Below are 25335 nucleotides of genomic sequence, written 5' to 3' on the forward strand. Positions count from 1 at the left end.
CAGTTCCCTGACATTTAGATAAAAGTCACTTACGGAAGGAGAACAAAAATAATACATCATGTTTGATTTAGAATGCCAAGAGGTGCACTGAAGATGATGAAACTATTTACATTCACCAATCTGTTCCAAGTTAAAATTTAAAAAATTAAAAAGAGTGGACTATTTTGAATGTGAAGTAAAAGAAATCATTTAATCAAAGAATGTCACATAGAACAGTCACTTCTTTGCAAAGTTTAACAGTTAATAAACTGAGGTAGATACCACGGAGCAGGTGGTAGTGACTAGAGATATCCCCTGAAATTTTCAGTTCTTATTCTTCTGTCACATGGTAGGATTAGCTTTCCATGCCATCTCGAAGACAGGCAAGCTGTATGACCCACTTTGATCAATAAAATATAAGCAGAAGTGACATGTGTCACTTAAGGCAGAGGCCTTTAGAGCTATTACAAGAACCCCCATGTCTCTGACCTGCCACAGTGACCAGGGTATTCCTGGTGATAAAGACAGCCCGAGTGAGGAAAGACTAGAGCAGTACCAAAGCCCTTCACTCACTTATTAGTGAAGGAACCCCTGGAAGCTGGGTAAGAGGCACCCCATGTGATGTTGTGCTGTGCTCTGCTATACCACACTGTTCCAGCAGGGACAGAGTAGGGTGAGGCAGCACCTAGAATCCACACTACCAACCCAGCCAGGAAGCCGGGATCACAGCAAATGCCCCCCACATAACCAGCAGAGCAGGCTCAGAGACTTTAATCCACATCCCAGTGGCTCCCAGCAAAGACCCAGGAACAACTGAACAGCTCACTATTATTAAGACAATGTTCTAGTTGCCATAATAGCACAGTCTTGCCCTCACATTGAGTCCAGTGACCCTGCTTACCTCTCTTTCTCACATTCAGCCCATAGCCCCAAACACCATTCAGGAGTTTATCCTAAAATCCCATCGATTGCATGGAGTTATAAAGGACAGGAATAGACATTACTAGTTAGTTTGTTGAGTCTCAGAGATCCCCTGTGCCAAGAAAATCTTAAGCATTGAGTGGGAATGATGGTTAAGAGCTTGGTGGCATAAGCTATATATCCTCGAGCCCAAATAGAATCTGTTCATGCTGTTCTTATTAAGACCCATCAAGTAATCCTCCTTGAAATCATGTACATTCCAGCTGGGCCCATAATCGTTTCTCCCTGCAAAACAGACTTTCAGACACAAAACATTGGAAATCTGGGGTCCTCCACTAGACTGAGACCCTACCTGTACCAGGGACCAAAGAGGCCCAGTGCATAACTAAGCATGGTGCCTGCATCTCTGAATTCTGGTATCAGTTCTTAACTAAATTTTCCAAGTGACTCTGGGCACATCATTTTCCTACCCTGTGCCTCAGTTTATACATACGTAAATGAGACATTTGAACTAGGTTAATGGATCTGATTAAAAATCACTCAGCGCACTTCAAAAACAGAATCTAAGACATCATCTCCAAAGATTCTCACTCATTATACTGAAGTGGTTAAGGCATATCTTACCAATAATTGCCCAGAGAATCCTGATATTATAGGTGGATCTGGGGACTAGGACATTAGATGGTCCCTGGGGTTTTGGAGCACCTCACTGCAGTCTTCTACCTGGTCTTTGTCTTCTAACTTTGAATTTCAAAATGGTTTTCGTTCAGACATGACCACTGACCAGTCTTGGTTTGTCATGTAGTCGCTGTACAATCCATGACAAATCATTTCACTTCCATAATTCTTTCCCTCATTTGTAAAGTGAAAAGATTAGTGAAATTAAATGCAAATGTCTCTTCCAATGCAATCTATAATTGTGTGACCACTGAGGACACTGGAGACTGAACTGGAAAATGAACGCAGCAATTCTGATTCCCACGTGCTCTCCCATTCCCATCACATCCCTTGAGAACCACCTAAAAATTCAGATCTATTTCCATACCAAGATATTCATTTCCTGCCTGCTACTCACAGGTTTCTGACCTCAAGCTCCCCTTTGCAGCCACTGACCTGTAGGTGGGTTGTCAAAACTGCTTCAAGAATTTGTTTGCTGGGAAAGCACTGTGGAGAAGGGAAAGGGAAGAGGCAAAATGACCACTTCCTTGAACGACACAGCCAGGCTGCTGGACAGACATGAACTTGCATGGGCTAAAGTTTCGTTTTAACTTTTTTATGTTTGGATTTCTTGATTTTAGTTTAAAAACAAAGCAAGAAAGGGAAATTGCATAATCAGAGTGACTTGCCAGCTAAGAACTCTGAACTCCCTGTAGAATTAGGAGCCTGCTGCTCTTTGGCATATCAACACTGGGATCTGACCCCCATCTCTTCTGAGACCCCACAACATTCCATTCTTCTGGTTCATGGCAGGACGTCACTTCTCTGTTTCCAGGAGACTCTTTTTCTTTCTTCATCTAAAGTGTAGGCATTTCGGGAGGCCTGTCTTTATCACATATCTTTGTTTGGAAATGGTTTTGGGGGGAACTGGTAAAAGAGACCAAGAACTACATTTTGAGTTCCTTTCTAGCTTGTTCTAGACAGAACACTCATTTTATTTGACTATTGCTAATGGCTACCTTATTGCACGTATTACCATACGCCACTCACTCTGCAAAGTAAATTTTCAGTGTTAGGTAGTTTAATATTCTCAATAAACTTCATTTCCATATAAGAAAAACAAAGAATAGGTAAAGAATTTGAACTACAAAGAAATTAGATTACTTGTGCCTTCTCTGACATAGATATTAACTAGTAATCCTAGTATCTAAATCCAGACTTTTAACTACCATGCTGTACTGTCTTTCCTAGGGCTGACAGCTGAAAACACTTGTCTGCAAGTTCCTGGCATCCCAGCCTCTCTGGTTTCTGATTGGATCATTTGCAGATAATCATACATAAGTTAAGTTACAGAAGAGCTTAAATATGATTTAACCCTAGAAAAGAAACTATGTTACATGGGAAGTACCAATTCCCACTGTTGTACCCATGGCAGACATCAATAATCAATCATGACTTTACATTCAATACTCAAATGAAGGCTTATTGTTTATTTGTTTTCCCAACAAACCTTTCTGGTCACGTACCATAAATCCATCAGGTTAATACATGATTGAAAACTATTTACCATCCCTAAACTTTTCAAAAATCCATACTTTATAGATGAGGACAATGAACCTCAGAGTCAAGATTAGTTCATGGTCACATTGGGCAAGTCATTAGCTAGTTATTGGCTAAATCAGGATTAGACTCAAGACATGCAATTTATTTCTATTCATTTGATTATTCCTTTTTGATTCCCAAGAACTATGATTTCCACCATTATTTCTGTCATTTGTTTATAGATGCATTTTCCATACGAAGACTGCTCAGAGGAGAAATTAAAAATGAGGTCTTCAGGGTATTTTGTAAGACAATGATTTTATTTCCAAATTAAAAAGATAAGCAAATTTGACCTGTTAGCCTACACAGCCCCATAGAGATCAGTGATACATAGTATATCTTGCAGGGGGACTGTCCCCAAAGTGATCAAAATCCTGCCATCCTGGAAGAACCAAAAGAAAACTATAGGCCCTCTTATGAACCTAGATACAAAATCCTCCACAAAATATTAACAAATAGAATTCAACAATGTTTGAAAAGAATTACACAACAACACAATCAGGTGGGGTTTATTCCAAGTACACAAAGATATCAATATGATGATACCAATAGAAAGCATTTGACAAAATCCAACACCCATTCATGAAAAAGCTTTCAGCAAACCGGGAATAGAGAGATGTGTCCTCAACTTAATAAAGACCATCTACAACAGGCCTACAGCTAACATCATATTTACTGATGTAGAAACAAATGATGTTCTTAATCATGAAAAAATGCTTTTCCCCTAAGACTGGGAACAAGGCAAGGATGTTCCCTCTAACCACGCTTATTCAAAATACTGGAAGTCCTAGCTAATGCAATAAGACAAGACAAGAAAATAAACAGGTATACAAATTGAGAATAAATTGAAAAAAAAAGGTCTTTGTTTGTAAAAGACATAATTGTCCATGTAGGAAAAGAAACACACACACACACACACACACACACACACACACACACACCCCTCCTGCACAAAAAAGCAATTATAGCAAGGTATCAAGCTACCAAGTTAATACATAAAACTCAATTATTTTTCCACATACCAACAACAAACAATTTCAACTTGAAATTAATAACACAATACTATATATATATTAGGACTAAAATATAAAGTACATTGGAATGAATCTAAGAAAATCTGTATAATATCAATATGTGGAAAACTACAATAATTTTAATGAAAGATTAAAGAACTAAGTAAATAGAGATCCTATGTTCATGGATAGGAAGAATCAATATTGAAGAAGCAAAGATAATTCAATAGAAAAGGAAATCTTTTCAACAAATGGTTCTTGTCATCCACATGACAATAATAATAAAATAAAATAAAATAAAATAAGAAGAATCTAGATACAGATCTTATACCTTTCACAGAAAGTAACTCAAAATGGATCATAATCCTCAATGTAAAATTCAAATCTATGAAATTCTAGAAGATAACATAGAAAAAAATTGAGATGACTTTGGGTTTGGTGATGACTCTGTAGACACAACACGAAAAGCCTGATTCATGAAATTAATAAATTAATAAGTTGGAATTCATTACAATGAAAAACTTCTGCATGAAAGACACCATTAGGAGAAGACAAACCATAGACTGTGAGAAAACCTTTGTGAAATACACATCTGTTAAAGGGCTTGTGTCCAAAATATACAAAGAACACTTAAAACTCAATAATGAGAAAACAAACAACCCAATTTAAAAATAGTGACAGGCCTCATCAGAGACACCCACCAAAGAAAATATGCAAATAGAAAATTGGCATATGAAATATATTCAACATCATATGTCATTAGGGAATTGCAGATTAAGACAATCAGAAACAACTACCCACCCAGGAGAGTAGCTAAAATCCAAAATATTGACAATAGCAAATGCTGGTGAAGATGCAGAAAACAGGAATTCTCATTCTTTGCTAGTGAGAATGAACAATGCATTGTACAGCCACTTTGGAAGACCCTTTGTCAGCTTCTTACAAGGCTAGACATAGTCTTACCATATCATCTAGCAATCACACTCCTAGATATTTACCCAAATGATTTGAAAATTTACGTCCACATAAAGGCCTGCACAAGAATGTTTACAGCAGCTTTATTCATAATTGCCCCAAAATGGAAGCAACCAAGATGTCCCTCAATAGATGAATGGTTAAATAAACTGATACACACATATGATAGAATACTATTCAGCAATAAAAAGAAATGAGCCATGAAAAGACACAAGGGAAGCTTAAATGCCTATTTCTAAGTGAAAGCAGCCAATTTGAAAAGACTACATACTGTATGGTTCCAACTGTATGACATTCTGTAAAAATAAACATATAGAGATATTATAAAGATCAGTGGTAGCCAGAGATTTGAGAGGAGGAGCACAGGGGAGTCTAAGGGCAGTTGGATTTCCACATGATACCGTAATGGCAGATACATGAGGGGAGGCGAGTAGAAGAGGTCAGTGGTTTGCAAACCTAGCTCCTTCCCTTCCTTCTCCACCCCTACCCCCACTGTATGTAAACAAAGGGAACTGAAGGCCTTTCTCAAACAGACCCATTCTACCTGCATGAAATATTGAGTTTCTCCTTATGATTTCACTGGAAAGAAAAATTAGTGTCTAAATAAAATATTTGGAAACACCACCCTGCAAGATCAGTATGTGCTGTCCAATTCTCATGCTCCATAACATAGGATTCCATGGCATTAAAACTTGAAGATTTTCTCGGACTCCACCATTCTGCCAGGGTTGTATCAGGCTACCTGTGTGGGGTTTTACAGGAGCCTGACTAGTTTAGGATGCCAGGGACCTGAGTCTGATGGAAAGTACAGTCAAAGACTTAAAACCCAGTCTCAGGCCTCCTGGGCCCCAGAGAGGGCCAGATCTTTGATTGTCTTCACTTCACTATGACTTCAGCTTCCATTCTTCCTTTCCAACAGAACATTTTCCATTTCAAACATTTCCATTTCCATATCCTTAACATTCCATTGAGGTCACTTCCTGTATTTCTCTTGGTACAATGACATACCCTTTCACCTCTACTCCACATAGTCTAAGTGAATGATAGAAACTGTTCAGCTTCCTTCTTCCAGCGTTTGGAAATCACCCCCAGGATCTGGTGCCTACTAAGCATATTCAAAGTCTTACTTCATGCCCCCGCCCACACACTCTGCTCTCTATAAAAGACAGGCAGGGTGTCCAGAGGAACAGCGAGGCTGAAACCAACCCAGGAACTTCCATCTCTCACACCCAAGCTCCTGTGCTTCCTTCTGCCATGAAGGTCTCCGCAGTGCTTCTGTGCCTGCTGCTCACAGTAGCCACCTTCAGCATCCAGGTGCTTGCTCAGCCAGGTAAGGCCCTCTCTTCCTAAGGCTTACCATTTTAACTGTTGTAGGTACTACCATCCCAGCATGCTTGCTGCATAGCCTACATTACAGAGATGGAGAAAGTGAAACCAACAGCAGAGATAAAAAAGAGCTGTCATGGCACAATTAGCCAGACCCAGAACCAGATGCCCAGGCCACTGAGGCCAGTCCCCATGGTCCTTCCTGACACCAGCTGGAGAAGAGACACTAAATGCAGCCACTACCTCAATGACCCTTACATTGTTTGGGGATGTGACACAGAAGGAAGGACCATTTCTCATTGTGGATGTGAAGAACATTTCAGGCAGTAGTGCAGAGGAAAAAAATTAGTGCTTGGGGTTTCAAATTTTGAATTACAGGCAGCCATGTAAGAATAATAAGGACCCAGGGGCCTCTCAGTGTATGACACCGGTTGGCTTTAGAGCCCATGGGGACAGAAAGCTGGGAAGCAAGTTCTTAGAACTTATCTTTTTGGTGTCAGTGGTTTTGGATCAGTGGATCCTCCTAATGGCACTACTGGATTAGTCTTGTCACGTGAGATTTCTCCATTCCAAGTCAACAATGAGGGTCCCCAGACTCCCAAAGAGGAAACTGACTCCTGGGCACCATTTCATCTGTGGAATGTGAACTAAGGCACTGGACTTGGGAGTGCCCAGTGTTCATTGGAACTTGTATGTTTGTTTTGTCTTTTCCTAGCTTCTCTACCTGCCCTTGCAAATGCATGCTTATGATGCATTATAACTGTATCATTCTTTGCAAAATGTTTTTCAGGTTCAGTTTCCATCCCAATTACCTGCTGCTTCAGTGTGGTCAAAGGGAAGATCCCTATGCAGAAGCTAGAGAGCTACACAAGGATCACCAACATCCAGTGTCCCCAGGAAGCTGTGATGTGAGTAGATCATGCCCTGGAACCCTCCACCAAAAGTTCTATCTGAGTTACATACAAGGGAAAGATATCGGGATGCATGTCCAAATGAGTCAGATAAATATACCATCTAATCCAAAGGAACTTTTACCCCATGGAGAAACTGAGCTCATGGGAGGGAATCCATACTCTGTCCAGGCTAACCTTCTGGGAGCTTGGCCAGATCATCCAAGTTCTTTCAGCCAGGAGCTTGAGGGCTTCCCCTGGGACAAGAGCACAGTTTCCTTTTGAGGACTTTTCCTCCCCCACCTGTCCCCATCCAGCCCCCTCACCCAGAGAGAAAAAGCTGCTCAGGTTTAGGGTCCAACAGGCCACATTCCTGGACAAAATCCTCAAGGTGCTCCATCTAACTGCCCTCTCTTCCCTCCACAGCTTCAAGACCAAAACATCCAGAGAGATCTGTGCTGACCCCAAGCAGAAGTGGGTCCAGGATTTCATGAAGCGCCTGGACCAAAAGTCCCAAACCCAGAAACCTTGAACCTTTATACCCGGACTGGAGAGACAGAGCCTGAAGAAAATCTTATTTATTTTCCCCCAACCCTCCCCAAGGGCAGAGTGATATTATTTTATTACAATCCCAACAATAGCACTTTGTATAATAATTTAAAGCACATTTCTTAAATATTATTTAATTATATTTAAGTTATTGATGTTTTGACTTTTTCTGATATAAATGTTAGCAAATGTAAAGTATAAAATCTGGTGGCATGTTTTCTTTCCTGTGAACTCAGTCAAGTTCATGGCAGGATGTCATTGTTCTCCCTCCAACCTGCCTACAGTATTGTCAGGTCCTTCCATGGATCATCAGAGTGAAACACTTCTGAATTCTTAGAAAGTCAATGCTCCTGTACTGCTGTGTAGTGTTGTTGAAATTAATGTTATTTAATGACTATATGGCAATTTCAAAGAAAAAATATATGACTTTAAACTTGTTCTTTTTTTAATGTTTATTTGTTTAGTTTTGAGAAGGAGAGAGCACAAGGAGGGGAGGGACGGAGAGAGGGAGACACACAGAATCTGAAGTAGGCTCCAGGCTCTGAGCTGTCAGCACAGAACCTGACGTGGGGCTCGATCTCATGATCCGTGAGATCATGACCTGAGCCGAAGTCGGACAGTCAACTGACTGAGCCACCCAGGTGCCCCTAAACAACTTGGTCTTATTTTTCATGGGGTAACATTTAGCTAGGAGGAAGAAAACAGCAGCAATGGCTGGCAATTTAGGGTTTGGGGGCCATCCTCTAAGAAGTATTTTAGATTCAACTGAGGTTCAGGGTGTTCCAGCCTTTGGCTCCAGTCTCTAACATCACCTGCACATTTCTTTTCTCATCACACCTCCTTTTGTCCGGTCTCTCTCTTGCTTCAAACTTTTCTCCATAACCCCAACTTTTATCTAACTAATTAATCCTCAAACCCAGACTATTGTCCTAGTAGTGAAACTAGAGGAAACTAGATGTCTATAACCTAGAAGCTCTTTCAAGGCTTTTCGTTAAAAAATCTTCAACAGGACTGGTCTTGAATGGGAATGGCATGCAATGGGAAATGAAAAGATTTTTCAGAGCTGGTACAAGAGGGGGAGGAAGAGAGTGGATGGAGGGGGAAATCCCATCTGGCTGGACTCTGGAAAAACAAGATGCACTAAAAGTTTTGGAAATAGGAGTGAAGGACAGTGTCACATTCCAAGATGCACATGAGGAAGAATGACCTGGTATCTGAGTATGGGGTCGGAGTAAGTGAGGGAGGGCCTGAGGGCAGGCAGGCCACTGTAAAGGTACAGGGGAGGTGAAGCAGGCTGGGAGTGGGGGTGAGGTTAGGTAGAATGGGCAAGATGGAGTGGTATGTTAAATGTTGGAGAGGGAAAGCATTTGACCTGGAACATAGACCTTCTCTTACAATCTCATAAGGCAACTATTTAGAGACAGCTGGTGCCCTTGAGACACAGAATTAAGCTATCTCCAGCCCCAATCTCCCAAAATTGCAAGCATCTGTTTGAAGGCATGGGACTTCCTTTCCTTAATAGTCTCTTAGTGTCAAGATTGTCTTGTACTTTGTGAGCATGGCTGGCTCCATTTTCAGACATGAGGCCCACCATAGTAAGGCACAAAGACCAGACCACTCCCTGAGGGAAAGAGGACTATTGTTCCACTGACCCAGCTCTGCAAGGCCTGTAATCTGTGATCGTGTGGAGGGATACGACAATCTGAGTACACTTGGAAGCTTAGCACTTGGGATCTGGTCCCAGAACTGACCCTGACTCTATGTCACTTAGGACAATTGGATCTCTCTCTCCGGCATTAAGATGCCCCATAAAAAATGGGAGGTTGTGCTGTTTCACAGGCAGAAAGTGAGGGGACCTGGCAGATGACCTCACAAGCCCCCTCCATGTCTCTTGGAATCTTGGCCATGCCTGTTAGCTAGGGTAGATTGGGGAAGTAAAGCACCCAGGATTAAAACCATTGAGCCAGGGGCACCTGGGTGGCTCAGTTGGTTAAGCATCCAACTTCGGCTCAGGTCATTATCTTGCAGTCTGTGAGTTCAGGCCCCACATCGGGCTCTGTGCTGACAGCTCAGAGCCTGGAGCCTGCTTCAGATTCTGTATCTCCTTCTCTCTCTCTGCCCCTCCCCGACTCATGCTCTGTCTCTCTAAAAAATAAACATTAAAGTATATATATTTTAAAAAACAAACATTGAGCCAGTCAGGAGCCTAGCCTATTACAAGTCAGATATATCACCTGTCTAAAGACCAGCTTTCCACTAAAGTCCAAGGTAGCACAGTCAAGCCCCAGGGACAATAAGCAGCTGAGTATCAGCTGGGTAAGAGGAGCACTTCTGGCCACAAGAGCTCCATCCATTTCTCACCTCTCTTCCACAGCCTCAAGGACAAGCTGGCTGATGAGGTCTGGGACCAGGGTTTCATGAAATAGCCTGACCACAAATCCAATTTCCAATGCAAGAAGACACAGCCTAGAATGACACCCAGGCCACAATCAAAATACAATCCATTTGTTTCCCCTGAGCTTTGCCCAGCTAGCTGCACTCCAGGACTGTGTCATCATATTTCAACTCACAACAAACTTTGTTCACAACATTAAACATAAACACATAAGTAATGTGTCATCTCATTTAAGTTATTGATGTTTTACATGGCCTAACTTGAATATTAGTGCTTTGGAAATCCACATCCTTATATTGATTGGTTAATATCTGTGAACCCGACTTATTCCCTTGTCAACTAGGAGTGAAGACTGGGGAGGTCACTTGAAGATGATGGCCATCCTCTTGGGCACACCTCTGATTTCACCCTCAGGTCACAGCTTGCCTCAGGCTGTGATTCACTTCAGTCTCTCCACATCTGCTGCCAGTGTCCTCCTCACTTCTTGCTTTCTGCCCACAGGCTCCTCTTTGGGTGCCTTCTCAGGTCGGGATTTGGCTCAGCCTACACATTCGCCCAAGGCTCAGAAGTGTGGGGGAGGGAACACAGGGTGACAACCTACTGCCAATGAAGAGTGGAGGCAGTAGTTCACACACTCCTGCCACCCTTCTTTCCAGTGGTGGATTCTGGGAGCCATTCCATAGGCTTCTCAGGTAGTCCCAGGGGAATCAGTCCCCACTACCCTCTATGCTGACCTGGATTATGCATACTTGTGTTGGCTTCTCCTCCTTCTCTACCTCTGCCACCTGCTCAGTCCTGATCCCTGGGATCCTTGATCCCTTTCCATTGATCACTTCCAAATGAACTATCTGTACACAGGTCCTCATCTAAGGCTCTGTCTTATTGAGTCATGGCTTCATACAGTCAATATTTGTTCTCCTTTCCTTTGGTCAATGCCTGGATCTCAACAGACAAATTCACTGGCTCAGGGCCAGGCATTTAGCTGGGCATTTGATTGGGGTTTTCACCTGGGCTGGGGCTAGGACCAGAATCAGGGACTTGCCCAGTGTGCTCTTTGGGACCAGGGCTCGGACAAGACTGTGAACTTGACCAGCATGTTTGGTAGGACTGGGTCCAAGAAGGTGGCCCACAATTCAGGGCCAACAAGATTGGGACTAAGTTAGCTACATAACTAGGAGAATGTTGACATAGAGAAGGGTGTAGCAAATAAGAAATATATTGCAGATAACAGAAGTCAAGCCACTTATTGTTGGAGAAGTTTCCATAGACAAAACATAGGAATGTCAGAAAGCTAGGGGAAAAAAGCATGTTGTGTTGGCCTGAAATTGGAGGTATTGGTGCAAACGTTAGGATTTACAGGTAGATGACAGATGATAGATAGATAGATGATAGATAGATAGATAGACACAGAGGTAGATAAATACAGAGGTAGAATGTAGATGATAGATAAATAGATGATTGGTGATTGATAGAAATACACACAGAGATCATAGGATATGTGTACGTTGAACATATGCTCACCCACCAAACCTTTTTTCAAATCTGCCAAATATTTTCCAAAACTATGGTGCTAATTTACATCCACTCCCAGCCATCAGCAAAGTATAAGGACTAGAGTTGCTCCACATTCGGTATTGCAACACTTCTGTCAATTCTTTTTAAGTTAGCCATTCTGATTATAACTTCCCATAATCCACATAGTAGCGGTTTAAAATTTCATTATATTCATGACTGCTGAGGTTGAGCATCTATTCAAATATTTGTTGGATGTCTTCTTTCATGAACCCCAGGCCATGCCTTTTGTCCATTTTTGGTAATGCTTAGATTTAGATTTTGTCCATTTGTAGATTGGCTGTCTTTTTTACCATAAATTAATAGAAGTACCTTCTGTATTCCTAATAGGAATCTTTTGTCAGATGTGTGAATTGAAACACCTCTCATAATCTGTGGTTTTTCTTTCCACTCCCTTAAATATGCCTTTTGATGAAATAAGCTTCCTAATCTTAATATGGTCTATTTATCAAAATGTTCCTCTATGATTTGTCCTATTTTCTGTAAACCATCCATTCAGAACAAGGTTTGGTCCCCTGTGGAATCTGTATGGGCTGGAAGCACATTTTAAGTCAGGCCTCACATGATTCCTGTTGGGGGCCAAATGGAAGGAATAATGTTGCAGGTGGATGGGATATTGTAAGTGAATGTGGAGATAGGAGAGAAGGAGGTGTGAAGGAAGGAGTAAGCAAGCGGTTTTGCACTGTTTGCAGGGGGATGGAGGGACTTCCCTCCTCTGGTGCCACAAGGGTGCTATTCTCTTCCTCTGCAGGCTTGCCTTTCTCTGGAGAGACCAGCCCGGGGGGCAGAGAGTGCCAGTTAGTGCTGGCTCACTCCCTTCCCATTGACTGCCATTCTAGCAGTCAAATATCCGTTCTGTAAAGTGGAAAGACTGTACTATCTCAATACTCCTGACAGCTTTGAAGAGTAAAGTGAGATGGACAGGGGGAAGCGTAAGTACAGGGTGCTTCTCTGACTAGTCGTAGCTTTAAGCTGTGACATATCAAGGCTTCCCAACAAGTTATTCCACGAGAATAGACTTCAATGGGTAAACCTCTGAAAATCACAACATGACATAGTGAAGCCAACTCCAGCATGTTCCAGTCTAAGACAGCAGGGCACTAAGATTGCCCAGGGCTACTGGGCACTGCTTGCAGGAGGCTTGGATCCTAAGACTCTACACAAGAAAATGATTCTAAAATTACAGGATTCTAAGTTCTGGGAGACTTATATCATATAAAGATCATTGAGCTAGAAAAGAGGTAACTGAACTTCTGCTCTAAACATCATTGAGTGAAACCCCATGCCAATAGAGTTTCCATAAGCTCCCACTCTGACCAGGGAGCCTGGGTGAATTTTCAGGTATCCAGAGAATAGCGTCCATTTAGAGCCATCATCAAATAATCCCAGAAGGTCTCAGTGTTTCTTTCCCTAAGGCAGAGTCACCCTGGTTATACGGCAGTAGGCTTCTCTGGGGAAGGCTTAGCAAAGATTTACAGTATAGACCTCTGAGTTTCCAGATTTAGCAAAAATACTGCCAATTGCATAGTTACACTAAAAAAATTGCTCACTGTTTATGTGAAACTCAAATTTAATCAACTGTCTTGTATTTCATCTGCAGCCTAACATTGCAAGGGCCCTTCCTGGTCTTCCTGATCTGAAGATTTCAGGTCTATGAAACTGTTTAGATTTGATAACTTGGGTAAGATGCCATGAATCGATGAATTCAAGTCCCATGAATACAGAGACTTGTATGGGGTTTCAAGAGGCCATGAATTCAAGTCCCATGGATACAGGGACTTGTATTAGGTTTCTGCCCATAAAACTTAAAATTTTCTACCTAAAGTCAAGCAGTCCCTTAGTAAGCATCCCATCCATTTCATGTCTAGGGATCTCATAACCGCTGCCACTGATCCCTGCTGGCCAAAACACGGATTACCTCTCCAGCCCTGGGGCTCCTGGGTGGTAACTGTGCCCACCTTGTCTCTGCTGCTCAAGAAGCAGCACTGTCCAGCCTGTGCCATCCCAGATCCCACTCCTCCCAGTGGGATCCAGACTCAGATGTATCACAGCATGGTTCCCCAGCATGGGCCCCAGACCAAAGGCGTGAGCATCACTTGGTCACTATTTAGAAATGGAGGTTGTTGGCACTGTGATGAGCACTTTCCATGGATTATCTTATTCAGCTCTGACATCAAAGTGAGGTAATAACTAACCATCAGTTTCCTCTTAGAGGCTCAGAGAGGTAAGCAATTTACTCCAAATCACATAACCAGTCAATGGTGGATATAGGACTTGAAGCCATGACTGGCTGACTCCAGATCCCTGGCTCCTAACCCCACTCTCCTATGAGATATTGTGTCCCGAAGCAGAGGGAAGGACAGACAGGAGTCCCTACAGTCAGGAGGGTTTGGATGTCCCTTCACCCACTCAGTTTGTGGGTTCAGGGTGCATGTATAGGAGTGGTCACTAATGGAAGAATAACACACAAGACTCATTCCGTCCAATTTATTGACATAGGCGTACTTGCGGAAAATTTGGGATTTAATGTGTTAGCACAAGTACCTGGAAATGATGTTAATGCTCAGCCAGATTGGCTGATTGGAGTCTAGGCTTACGAAGAAGGCTGCAGTTAATTAATCTGTAATTCTGAGACTTCCCTGGGGTGTTAGGAAGGAGTCCAAAGGCTCAGAGAAGTGGATCTGTTGAAAGGGATCTACTTGCTCCCAGGGAAGGCCCCGGGATGCTTCTTTTGCCAAGGCTTTCTGGTGGCTTCACTAGAGATCAGAGACAGCTATGGGATGCGCTGTAACTCCATGGTTCTCAAACTTGGGTACACACCAGAATCACCCGCAGGGCTCGTTGAAACACAGTCGGCCACACAACCTTACCCGTGATGATTTAAGCAACCATGATGCCAACAGACGCTCCTAAAATATATGAGCGACCCAATCCCAGAATCCCATGTGGAAGGACCATTTCCAGGAGCCATTTCTGGTACTGGGTCCAAACCTATGCCAGTGAGGGTCCTAATAAGGAATAGATAATACTTAAATTTGAGTGATCTGGGGACGGGTTAGTAGAGGCTATTTAGCAAGATGTGGGCTGAATGTGGAGAAACCACAGGGGTGCTTTAGTACTCTGAGGCTAATAACAGTGTAGGAACTGACCCTTAACCCAAAGAGGAAAGGCCAGGGTATACGCCCCCTCCCTCCAGCCCCTGGAGAGAAGTGAAAGCCATTGGTGAGGACTGCATCCACGCTGAGGCCCAGAGGAGGCAGCAGACCTCACCTTACTCTACTCCCTCTCTCACGCCCCAAGGGGCTCCTTAGTGCGCAAGCGCTGCCTACAGACAGCAGACCTGAAGTCCTACTCTAGAGATCCACATAGGTTGGCTTCCCAGGTCAGAGAAGAGGGTGGACCAGAAAGGAATGTGTGTCCAGGGGGACAGGTTTCCTTTCTCGTGTGGTTCTTGACAAATTTTTGTGTCAAAGTTATGTAAGATGTACAACATGAATTGGAGTGGGGGCGCCTGGGTGGCTCAGGTCATGATCTCACAGCTTATGGGTTTCAGCCCCATGTCGGGCTCTGTGCTCACAGTTCAGAGCCTATAGCCTGCTTTGGATTCTGTGTCTTCCTCCCTTTTGCCCCTTCCCCACTTGCTCTCTCTCTCTCTCTTTCAAAAATAAATAAACATTAAGTTAAAAAAAAAACACATGAGATGGAGTGCACACTCTTTTGATATTCTCTGGAACAAAATTGTGAAAGATTAATCCATGGGATGCTTGAAAGAATTAGCTACGAAAGCCCTTGGAACCAGAGGATGTTTTGTAGGAGGATTTTCAATGACTGATTCCATTTTTTCAGTAGTTTTAGAATTACTCTTTTTTTTGGCAGTCTGGTAAGTTATAGTTTTTAGGAAGTCATCCATTTCATCTAAATTAAAATTTTTGGCATAAGGGTCCAATTTTCCTTCTGGAGTCTACAGGCTCCAGGGTGACACCTCTCCCTTTATTCCTGCTGCTGGCTATCTGTGCATTTTTGCATGTATGTTTGAGACAGACAGAGAGAAAGGGAGAGAGAAGGGCAGAGAGAGAGAGAGAGAGAGAGAGAGAGAGAGAATCTATAGCAGTCTCCATGCTCAGTGTGGAGCCAGACTTAGGGTTCGATCCAACAACCCTGGGATAATGACCTTAGCCAAAATCAAGAGTTGGATACTCAACAGACTGAGCCACTCAGGTGCCACGTTTTTGTGTTTTTTTTCATGGTGAGTCTCAGGAGAGCATTAGCTTCGTTGTAGGTTCATCAAAGAACCGACTTTGAGCTCCATCAATCCTTTCCAGTATATATGATTTGATTTTCTATTTCACTAATCTTAGCTCTCTATTTCCATGCTTTTACCCTCATTGCACACAAGTGAAAAACAATTTGCTAGAGTGGAAAGACCCACAAGAATAGAAAACCTAGGGGAAACATTCCAGGCAGGTCCAAAAAGTAAGTAAGGTCTGGGAGCTGGGAAGAAGCATGGGGAACAGAAGGCTCAGGCCACGCCCCTTGGCAGGTGTTTTCCCAGAGTCCAAGCCCATTCCCCCTCCCACCGTGCACACGGGGATGTTCGCCCAAGCTCAAGCTCAGCCAGAAGCTCACTGCAGTGGGGAGCCAGGCCCAGAAGCAAGGATCCCACTTTGTTCTACTCTGCAACCGCCTTCCCGGCAACAGCTCTAGAAACTCAACAGTCCTCCCTGAAAACAGGGGTCCTGGACAAATCAGTGGACTTCAACTCATATCTCTCTGGGCCTGAGTGGCAGAAGGGGGCACCAGTAGGTGACAAGAGGAGCCCTTGTCATCCATCAGAAGCTGGCTTTGATTGGTCTCAAGTACGAGACTTCCACATAAACCCGCCCGGAGGAAGACTTCTGCAGTTCAGTGGCAGTGATTATATGTAAACAGACCAGCTCTCTCTTCTGGTGCCACCACTCACTTCCCACAAGACTTTGGGGCAAGTTACTTCATGTCTCTGCACCCCAGCATCTTCATCTGTAAATGGGCACGATGATAACGGTATACACCTCGTCAGGACTAGATACATCACCCATGCAGAGCCCTCACACGGCGCTCTTTCTCTGGTTGCAGAGAAAGCCAGGCCCAGGAACAGCTCCTGGGAGCACTCACTATGGAGAGTGGTACCACATCTGTGTTCCCACTTCCTCTCTGTGGCCTGGGCAGCTGGAAGGAAACAGTACCTGCCCTGCTGCAGCCACAGCTTCCTTCTTGAAATTCCTGGAAAACGCTGGTAGCCAACCCCCAGCTCAGCAGATTCAGGAGCGCCCTGCATCTCAACTTGACCATGACGCGACCCAGGCAGTCATCCCTCTGGCGGCCCCTGCCCTCTCTGCTTCCTTATAAAAGGCAGGCAGGGCCACCAGCATTGCAGAGAGGCTGAGACCAGCCCAGAAAGTTCCAGATCTCACGCCCCAGCTCCCTGCGGTCATGAGGGTCTCCGCAGTGCTTCTGTGCCTGCTGCTCGCAGCTGCCGCCTTCAGCCTCCAGGCGCTCGCCCAGCCAGGTAAGCCCCTCTCTCCCTCCTTCCCGCCCTGTCTCCTTCTTTTCCTTTTCCTCTCCTTCTAGGAAGCCCAAAGCCAAAGTGTCCCACTTCTGAGCCTATCAGAGCCCTGGGAATCCTCAGAGCTTCACTTTAACGTCTAATTTTAAAGACAGAAAGCTGAAGACCAAGCTGGGGACAGAGGGGTCCTACGCGTCCACCCCCAGCCATTGCAGAGCCAAGATAAAACCTAAGCTGTTCACCCCAAATCCAGGGCCTTTTTTTTGACCCTGGCCAACCTTCACAAACTCGGCACATGGAGCGCCAGAGCCAGGACCTGTCACACTGGCCTGCCCCTGTCTGCAATGACGTGTCTGCACCACGCAGCTGAGAGAACCTTGAGCCACGTGGTCCAGGTCTCACCCCACCTCGGGGCTTCGGGCAGGAGCACTGGACCTGGGGTAGATAAGATCCATTTCTGCCTCTTTCCTTTCCTGTCCCCAAAGACGCTTCCTGCCCTATTCAAGCTGAGAAAAACCTAGCGCCTCCGAAAAGGCTTTTTCTTTGTGACTTTATCTCTAGGTGCATTCAGTGCCCTGTTCCCTTGCTGTTTCACGTTTAACAATAAGAAGATCCCCTTGCCGAAGCTGACGACCTATCGAATCACCAGCAGCCACTGTCCCCAGAGAGCTGTCATGTAGGTAGAAAAACGCTGCTCACCCGCTCCCTGACCCCACCCCACCCCACCTCATTCCCACATCCCCACACCTGAAGTGCCACCCCAGTGGACAGGCATCAGACCAACCCGGGATCTTAAATTCAGACTGTGATTACCCTGAAAACAGGCCCAGAGAGGGCTGGCTTCCCCCACCCCCACACCCCCTCCCACCCCCGCTCCCCGAATGGGCTTGCCTTCTCACAGTTGCTTTGGCTGATGCCAGGCCAGCTTCTCCAGGGCCTCCAAGAACAGCGACTACCTCCAGAGTCCCCTTCTTTCCACACCCCCCCCCCTCCCTCCTGTCCCGGGGAGGTTCCCTCACCTGGAGCAGGTGGGCCACGCAGGGTTTAGAGCACAGTGAGTCCTCTCTGGATCTAACTGTGCAGCCCTCCTTCATCCACAGCTTCAGGACGAAGCTGGCCAAGGAGATCTGTGCTGACCCGAAGGAGAAATGGGTCCAGGAGTATGTGAAACAGCTCAGTCAAAAATCTCGTGCCCTGAAGCCTTGAACTCGTCCAGCCACACTAAGACCAAGCCAGAGTGTGAGAAACGACGATTTGTTCACCTCCAGCCTGCCCGGCGATACCCTGGACTAATTTTACTGTAATTTTCAAACAGGGTGCTTTCCATATTGTGATGCCAAAAAAAAAAAAAAAAATGTACTAGGTCTTAAGTAATATTTAAGGTTATTTGAATTGCTGCCGGCCTTGGGGTTGTTTTTAATATTGGTGATCTTTTTTTAAAGCAAGGCCTTGAGCCAGCTGCTTCCTGTCATAAGCCCCAGTTCCCTGACCTGTAAGCTTCCAGCAGTGGGTCTGTCCCTGCCTAACTCCCCAGCCATTGTATGGGCCTCCAAATCTTGGGTTGCTGCGATCCGGGGAGGGGAAGACCTTGCGAATGTGAAGTGTAGCTAACTAGGTTAGTGCAGAAAGGAGAAGGCCATTGGTAAGATTGTGGGCTTGTTGCAGAAAATAAATTTTGTTTAAAATCTCGTAAGGGTGTTTTCTTGGGGAAGCGCCACTTCCAACCAGTAGGGGGCGCTCCCAGGCACAGGTGGCTGGCGGAGGGCGCTGGAGGAATGCGGCCGACCTGGGGAGGCCCTCGCGAGGTTGGTGGCTGGCCGACAGGGGCTCATCGGAGTGTCGCAAGAGGGCCTGGATCATCAGCCCAGCATGTTCTAGAACAATTACTCCGGCCCCAACATCAGCTTCTAACTGGTCTGCCACCATGCCTCCCCGCTCCAAGCGGTCCTCAGAGTAATACAGACACTACGTGCACCTGACCTCCAGGGGAAAACGAAATGACCCGGTCCTAGTTAAGTAGCGACCCTGAAGGATGCCAGAGCGCAGTCACGGCAAAGATTCTTCTAGAGGAAGCACAGGATGGAAAGGAAGGGAGAGGGGTTGAAGTTTGGGGTTCCGGGGACGGAAGAGGTAGAGTCCTTTAGAAAGGAAGGTTGAGGGAGGCGGGGCTGTAGAGGGATTGGAATATCAACGGGCGGGCGGAGTTTGGAGTCTGTTCTGAAGGCAGGAGGGAGGGGCCGAAGGCCTCCAGAGCCTTGGAGAGGGCAGAGGCATGCCAGGGTGGGTGGCCTGTGACCCTGGGCTGGAAGGAGTTGGCAAAGGAGAGCTGAGAGCAACTTACTGCCCTGCGGTGGTCCTTACAAGAGAGGATGGGAGGAAGTGGGGGCAGAAGGGAAGAGGCAGTTTAAGAAGAGTGGGCCAGACACTGTACTGCCAAGGAAAGGAGAGAAGCCTCTTTTAGAGCAGCCATGAGAACTTCTCCACTAAGGCCACTCCTTTAAGGGCGCCAACCCTGAGACCCAGAAGCCACATCCCTCCCTTGCTGTTCTCCCCGGAGTCCCACACTGCACCAGTCGGGGCCTGTGATTACCCCTTTGACAGGGACGGGGCCTCCGCTTCCCCTATGTGTCTACCTTGCATGCTGTGTCAGGCCGTCACTTGCCATCTTGGGACACACGGGAGAGTTCTGGCCTGAGAGGCAGGAGCCCCAGGCTCTACCACCAGACCTGACCCTGACTCGCTCTGTATCCTCTGGCCTGTCTCTGTCCCTCTCCAACCCTCAGTCACCTCATCTGTAGAATGGGCCTAGCAACGTCTTACAGGCAGATGACCTCACAAGATCCCCTCCAGCTAGGTCAGCTGTGACTTTGGGAACCCCAACCCTGAGTTCCCATTTTCCGCTTCACCGTGCCTCCTCCCCCCCCACCCCCCGCTGCCAAACCTGGAAGCAGAGAATCTACATCACTGTCCTGAATTAATGTTCCCCCCACGCCCCAAGAAAAGGCAGTCAGCTGAGACGTGCAAGTCATTTATTGTCTCTGTTGATAAGAAGTCAATTCTTCTGGCACCAACCAGTCTTCCCCACCCCCACCCACCTGGCCCCTGGCCCCAGCTTCTCAGTGCCAATCAAGTTTGCACCCTGAAATCCCTGTGGGATCCAAGAAGCCCAGGGAGGCAGGAATTGAAGATTCTAGCATTTAAATATATAAAGTGCAACAACATAGCTTATTAAGACTGAGTCAACCCTCTACGACCTTACAAAGCTGGGCAGAAGGACTGGCATAGGGTCAGGGGCTGAGGCGGGGACAGGTGAAGCCATGCGGTCTTCAGAGTCCAGGATGGAAGGAAATCCACTCGTGTTTACTTTAGCAGGCACGGTTCCTTGGACTTTAAAGATTGCTTAACCCATCGGGCTGTCGGCAAGACACAGGTCTCTCTGCCTCCCTTCAGCTTGATTCTGTGGGAAAAGAACAAAAGAGGAGCCGAATCACCTTGAGTTGCCCCCTGGGTGCCACACACAAGTCCCATCTCCCCCTCCTTGCTGCTGGGTTCCCCTAAGCTTCTCTCTCTGGGCCTGTAAAATGAAATTGTGGCATAAGACCTGCGGCTTGTACACTGGGAAGAACTCCCAAACCTCGGGAAGAGCTTATTCAACTGAGTTTCTCCCTTTTCTGGAGAGTGTGATTTGTTGTATTAGGGCGGGGTAAGGGCTGCAGACACTCTGAGGATTAGCTAGTATGGAAATATCCATCCTAGACTATCTATGAGGGCCCGCGATCCATCTTTTCATGTGTCTGTGTCCATCTGGAACCCTCAGTCATTGCTTTAGATTCACTGTGTGTGTGTGTGTGTGTGTGTGTGTGTGTGTGTCTTTTCTAACCTGCCCACCTCTTTAATTTGGCTATTGTCCAACCAAACTATAGACCAATTCTAAGTTTAATTATCTGGGTGACCTCAGACAAATATCTCTACTTCCCTGAACTTCACTGTTCATGATAATGAAAATGGGTGCCCCAAAAGGGTTAGCCAAGATCATATACGTGAATGCTTTCTAGATACTGAGAAGTGGGGGTAAGCTACCTCAGTCTAACTTTCTAATGACCCTATGATGCGACTGTCATCTTTACTCCATTTCACAGATAAGGAGTGCAGAGGAGTGCCCAGATAATGAGGTGCAGAAGAGTTACCCGCCCAAGGTCAACCAAGATTATAGGTTGGCAAATCCCGAGGCAGGAAATAATTGTGACCCCCTCACTTTTCCCACTACACAGTAATTCCTGGAGCTTTTAAGCAGTCCCTTCTTCTGGATATAAAATATCAGGATATAATACTTGGCGCCTTGGAGTTGCAAGAAACCCAAGTCACTGTGGGAGCGCAGGGGCATCCCTCCTGGCACCTGCTAAGAAGCGCGGCGCTCCCCCTGGTGCCCATACTGGGCTCTGCACACCTAGATCTTGGCGGCCTCGCTCCAGGTTCGGAAACCAGAATCTGGTGGAGCATCGCCATCTAGCGTCTGCCATTCTAATTCCGGGTGGGCTGATTTCTGGTCCCTGGAGGAGGGAGTCAGGAACTGACCCAGGTAGGGCCACTCACATTAGACTACTGCGGGAGCACGCAGAGCTGGTGTTTTTGTAACACTGGATTCTCTGCGAGGAAATCTTCTTCTCCGCAAACGTGAAGCAACAGTTGGAGGACGATACGTGCACTAGAAGAAAAACACACAAAAAAATGGTTTGCATCTATTTCTTAACCTGGACGTTTTTCCTTTTATCCAAGTGGTTAGAAACAAACAAACAAAAAACAAACAAACAAACAAACAAACAAACAAAACCTTTTGGGACAGGCCCAGGCTTGGGGACTACATCCAGCCCTGTGCAGTGCTGTCTCATCAGCCACCTAGTTCTGTAGGTAGGCAGAGGGTCAGGACATTGGGGTTCAGATCCCAGCCCCCTCCAATCCAGCTGTGTAGCCTTGACCAAGATGAGCCCCCATCTGGGCCCAAAACTTCCCATCTGTCAAATAGGACTTTTTGGACTGATTTTTAAGAAGCTTCCAGTTCTGACATCCCACCATGAGTGTACGGTTCTGGCTCAATATTTGGGTTCAAGGGCTCAGGACTCCACATTCTGGGGGCCCAGTGAGCCTGGTGCACACAGGACAACTGTGGTCTGTGCCTTTTGGTCAAGACTAGGAATGGTTCAAGGAGTTCAAACGGATGAGATGACCAGGGAAGAGCTTTCAGGAGCTGAGATGCTCTCCACCCCCTCTCTAGAATGCCCTTTACCCAGGCCCTCAGCCCTGTCCAGGCTCCACCCCCAACTCGGCCACTTTACACGCTCTTTGCCACCCCCCACCCCCCAAGAGACTCAAATTCCAATCCTGGCTCCTTCCTCCTCGTTTCATTGTCTACGCAGCGTTTTTCAGGTGCCTGGAATTAGGTCAGTCTTCTTTCTAGAGCCCCGAGGGCAAGCATTATCAATCCCATTTTGCCAGCAGGGAACGTAGAGTTTGAGAGGTAAAGTGACTGGCCTGAGTCACTGGGCCAACACTTGCCCGACAGTGACTAGCCACCCGTTCTAGTCTCGGTCCTGACTTTACACTCTGCCTGTTTTCTGTTCCCCGGTAGAGGCAGGACCCAGTCCCTCCTCTGGGCCTCAGGCCTCCTGGCTTGCCTAAATAGCCTCAGAGCTCCCTGGAGGAGGCAGGGCCTGCTTCGGCTGAGACTGGCAGCTGAGCTGTGGCATCTGGCCTGAACACCTTCTCCCTCCGGCCCCTTGCCCCTACCGCATCCAAGTCCTCCATTCACCCTCTTCAGGAAGAATTCTTCCAGGAGGAGAGGAGACAGAGGCCTTGAGTTCAGGGCAAGCCCTGCCCACAAGCCCAGAGCACCCTCCCCAAGGAGGAGCGTAGTGATGTCAACCACACTCACTGCTCCTGCTGTCCGCCTCGTGCAGCCACATCCCAGCCAGCAGCAGGCACACCAGGGCCACGGTGATGAGCTTCATCCTGGCGGGTCTGGCTCAGACCTCTTTGCAGCAGTCTCGATGTGTCTGGTGAAGCTAAGAGCTCTTCCCTGGCCCATGCTGCGGGGCCCAGAGCTTTTATTCGATGACCTGAGTGGGGTTTCCCAGCCCCTGGTGCAGAGGTGGGGAAGTCACAGGGAGGAGAGATGCTTACTCACGCCCAGTGACCACATGGAACACTCCTTTCCCCACCTCTCCTGGGTAGTGTGCAAGGTATGGGGAAACTTCTCCGAGTGCAGGAGCAGATAAGGATCTTGAGAAAATGAGTAGGAGCTGTCCCGGCTGAGTGGGAAGTGGAGACAGGAGAAAGGAAGTTGCCTGTTTGTGGCTTCTCTGACCCCACATCCTTCTGGCCCGGGCCGGAGCGGCTGGCCCGGGACATGGTGGAGAGGAGGGCCAGGGCTGAGGCATACCTGTGTTTTAGCCCCGTTTGGCAGGAGAGAAGTTGCACAAACTCACATATCCCAAGTCACACGTGCGCTGCAAGGTGGAGAGAGTGACACACGTCCCAAGGGTGTGCCATGAGAGGTAAATCTGCTATGTCACGTGCCTGGCCCAGATCGTTGCCATTGCTATTTTTTCAATCACTCAACACTCCTCAACAGCTTGCTCTGCCCTAAATCCTCAGGGAGCCCCAGGAAAGACAGCTACCGCTAACGGGTGGTGCCTCGTCTTGACCTGGCTGCCCTTAGACTCACAGATTAACAAGTAAAAGCCACACAGTGTGAGGCCAGCAGTGGATGTGCCATCTGGAGGGGGACGGGAAGGACCAGGAACTGCCCAAGGGCATCCGAAAGGCTGCCCAGGGAATGTTCTTCACGCAGAGCCTCCTGCAGAAGGGCTGAAGTAGGAAGGGGCGTGCCAACAGAGGAAGGGGCTTGAGTAAGGACAGGGAGGCATGGGGGACCACACTCCTTGAGGGTGTGGGGTAAGGAGAGTGGACTGAGTAGGGAAGTGGCAGGAGAGAGATGCGGCTGTGTAGCCACAGAGTGGCCAGGTCATGCCAGACACCGTGAGCAGTGCTTGGCACAAACAGCACATAGTAGCTGCTCCAGAAAAGGTCGCGGGGCCGAACCCATGTATTAAAACCATGAGGCCGACGTGCATTAAATAACCAGAGAGGGCTGGTGAGGCTGATATACTTTGCTCGTGCACCCTCTAGCTCAGAGATCTGCGTGGCTCCCCATTGTCATTTGGATGGAGCGCAGGTGCTCCCCTGGACATTCATAGCTCCTCGCGCTGTCTCCACATTTGAATATCTGTAATTCCCCCACATGCCACAAGTGTCCCTACTGCTAAGATCTTGCTCCTACTGGGACTTCCACCTGCAGGGCCGTCCTCACGGTCTCCCTCAGTGGGCTTTCTGCCCTTTTCAAATGCCACTGTCCCTGTATAGAGCCTCTGCCGTCCCCAGCAGATGGGCACTCGGCCTCCTTCAAAGCCTCCTGGATCACTCCCCCGAAGGTCTTATATCCCTGCGAGTCTCCCACCCAGCCCAGTGTGTTCTCCGAACTAACACCTGGGTGGGAGTCCTGACAAGTTGGAATTGAATGGGCCCTCAAATGGGCTGCCATCTGCAGCAGGCACTTTTAAAGCTTCCTGGGACAGCTTTTGAAAAAAATGCAAATACCAGAAACTGAATCAAAACTTGGTGCCTCTACATGTTGAAGAAAAAAAAAACAAAAAAACCTCCAGGACATTCAGACACCAGAAGGATCACGGGTCCAGTATGGCTCCAGTAGGAGCCTCAGAAAGAGGAAACAGACTTGCCCAAGGTCATACTGAGAATTTGTTGTGGAGATGGGACAGCAGACGCTGAAGTCATCTGCTCATCTGAGCTCCATGCGTGGCCGCCTCTGAGAACACATTTCCAGCAAGGACCACAGCTAAT

The 25335-nt window shown here is 46.7% G+C and overlaps 3 protein-coding genes across 3 annotated transcripts; 2 read left to right on the forward strand and 1 right to left on the reverse strand.

Annotated features, from left to right (window-relative positions):
* The first annotated feature begins 6351 nt into the window (after window positions 1-6351).
* On the forward strand, window positions 6352-8310 carry LOC122206354 (C-C motif chemokine 8-like). Its single transcript, XM_042915433.1, has 3 exons — window positions 6352-6477; window positions 7264-7381; window positions 7790-8310. Exons 1-3 carry the CDS (start codon window positions 6402-6404, stop codon window positions 7893-7895), a joined length of 300 nt encoding a protein of 99 aa, XP_042771367.1. The 5' UTR covers window positions 6352-6401; the 3' UTR covers window positions 7896-8310.
* Window positions 8311-17303: 8993 nt separating this feature from the next.
* On the forward strand, window positions 17304-19095 carry LOC122206355 (C-C motif chemokine 13-like). The gene is made up of 3 exons (XM_042915434.1): window positions 17304-17424; window positions 17983-18097; window positions 18522-19095. The coding sequence occupies exons 1-3, from the start codon at window positions 17349-17351 to the stop codon at window positions 18625-18627; spliced, it is 297 nt and encodes a 98-aa protein (XP_042771368.1). The 5' UTR covers window positions 17304-17348; the 3' UTR covers window positions 18628-19095.
* A 1642-nt stretch (window positions 19096-20737) lies between these two features.
* CCL1 (C-C motif chemokine ligand 1) lies at window positions 20738-23426 on the reverse strand. Its single transcript, XM_042914395.1, has 3 exons — window positions 23351-23426; window positions 22015-22126; window positions 20738-20878 (listed from the first exon to the last, which is right to left on the reverse strand). Exons 1-3 carry the CDS (start codon window positions 23424-23426, stop codon window positions 20782-20784), a joined length of 285 nt encoding a protein of 94 aa, XP_042770329.1. The 3' UTR covers window positions 20738-20781.
* Between the last annotated feature and the right edge of the window lie 1909 nt (window positions 23427-25335).

The sequence above is a fragment of the Panthera leo genome, chromosome E1 (genome assembly GCF_018350215.1).
Source record: "Panthera leo isolate Ple1 chromosome E1, P.leo_Ple1_pat1.1, whole genome shotgun sequence".
Lineage (NCBI taxonomy): Eukaryota > Metazoa > Chordata > Mammalia > Carnivora > Felidae > Panthera > Panthera leo.

Coding starts and splice junctions, on each gene's coding strand:
- LOC122206354 (XM_042915433.1), top strand. CDS start 6,402: ATGAAGGTCTCCGCAGTGCTTCTGTGCCTGCTGCTCACAGTAGCCACC. Junction 6,478..7,263: donor CCAGGTGCTTGCTCAGCCAG/GTAAGGCCCTCT, acceptor AATGTTTTTCAG/GTTCAGTTTCCATCCCAATT. Junction 7,382..7,789: donor TGTCCCCAGGAAGCTGTGAT/GTGAGTAGATCA, acceptor TTCCCTCCACAG/CTTCAAGACCAAAACATCCA.
- LOC122206355 (XM_042915434.1), top strand. CDS start 17,349: ATGAGGGTCTCCGCAGTGCTTCTGTGCCTGCTGCTCGCAGCTGCCGCC. Junction 17,425..17,982: donor CCAGGCGCTCGCCCAGCCAG/GTAAGCCCCTCT, acceptor CTTTATCTCTAG/GTGCATTCAGTGCCCTGTTC. Junction 18,098..18,521: donor TGTCCCCAGAGAGCTGTCAT/GTAGGTAGAAAA, acceptor CTTCATCCACAG/CTTCAGGACGAAGCTGGCCA.
- CCL1 (XM_042914395.1), bottom strand. CDS start 23,426: ATGAAGCTCATCACCGTGGCCCTGGTGTGCCTGCTGCTGGCTGGGATG. Junction 22,127..23,350: donor CGAGGCGGACAGCAGGAGCA/GTGAGTGTGGTT, acceptor TTTTTCTTCTAG/TGCACGTATCGTCCTCCAAC. Junction 20,879..22,014: donor TGCTCCCGCAGTAGTCTAAT/GTGAGTGGCCCT, acceptor CTTTTCCCACAG/AATCAAGCTGAAGGGAGGCA.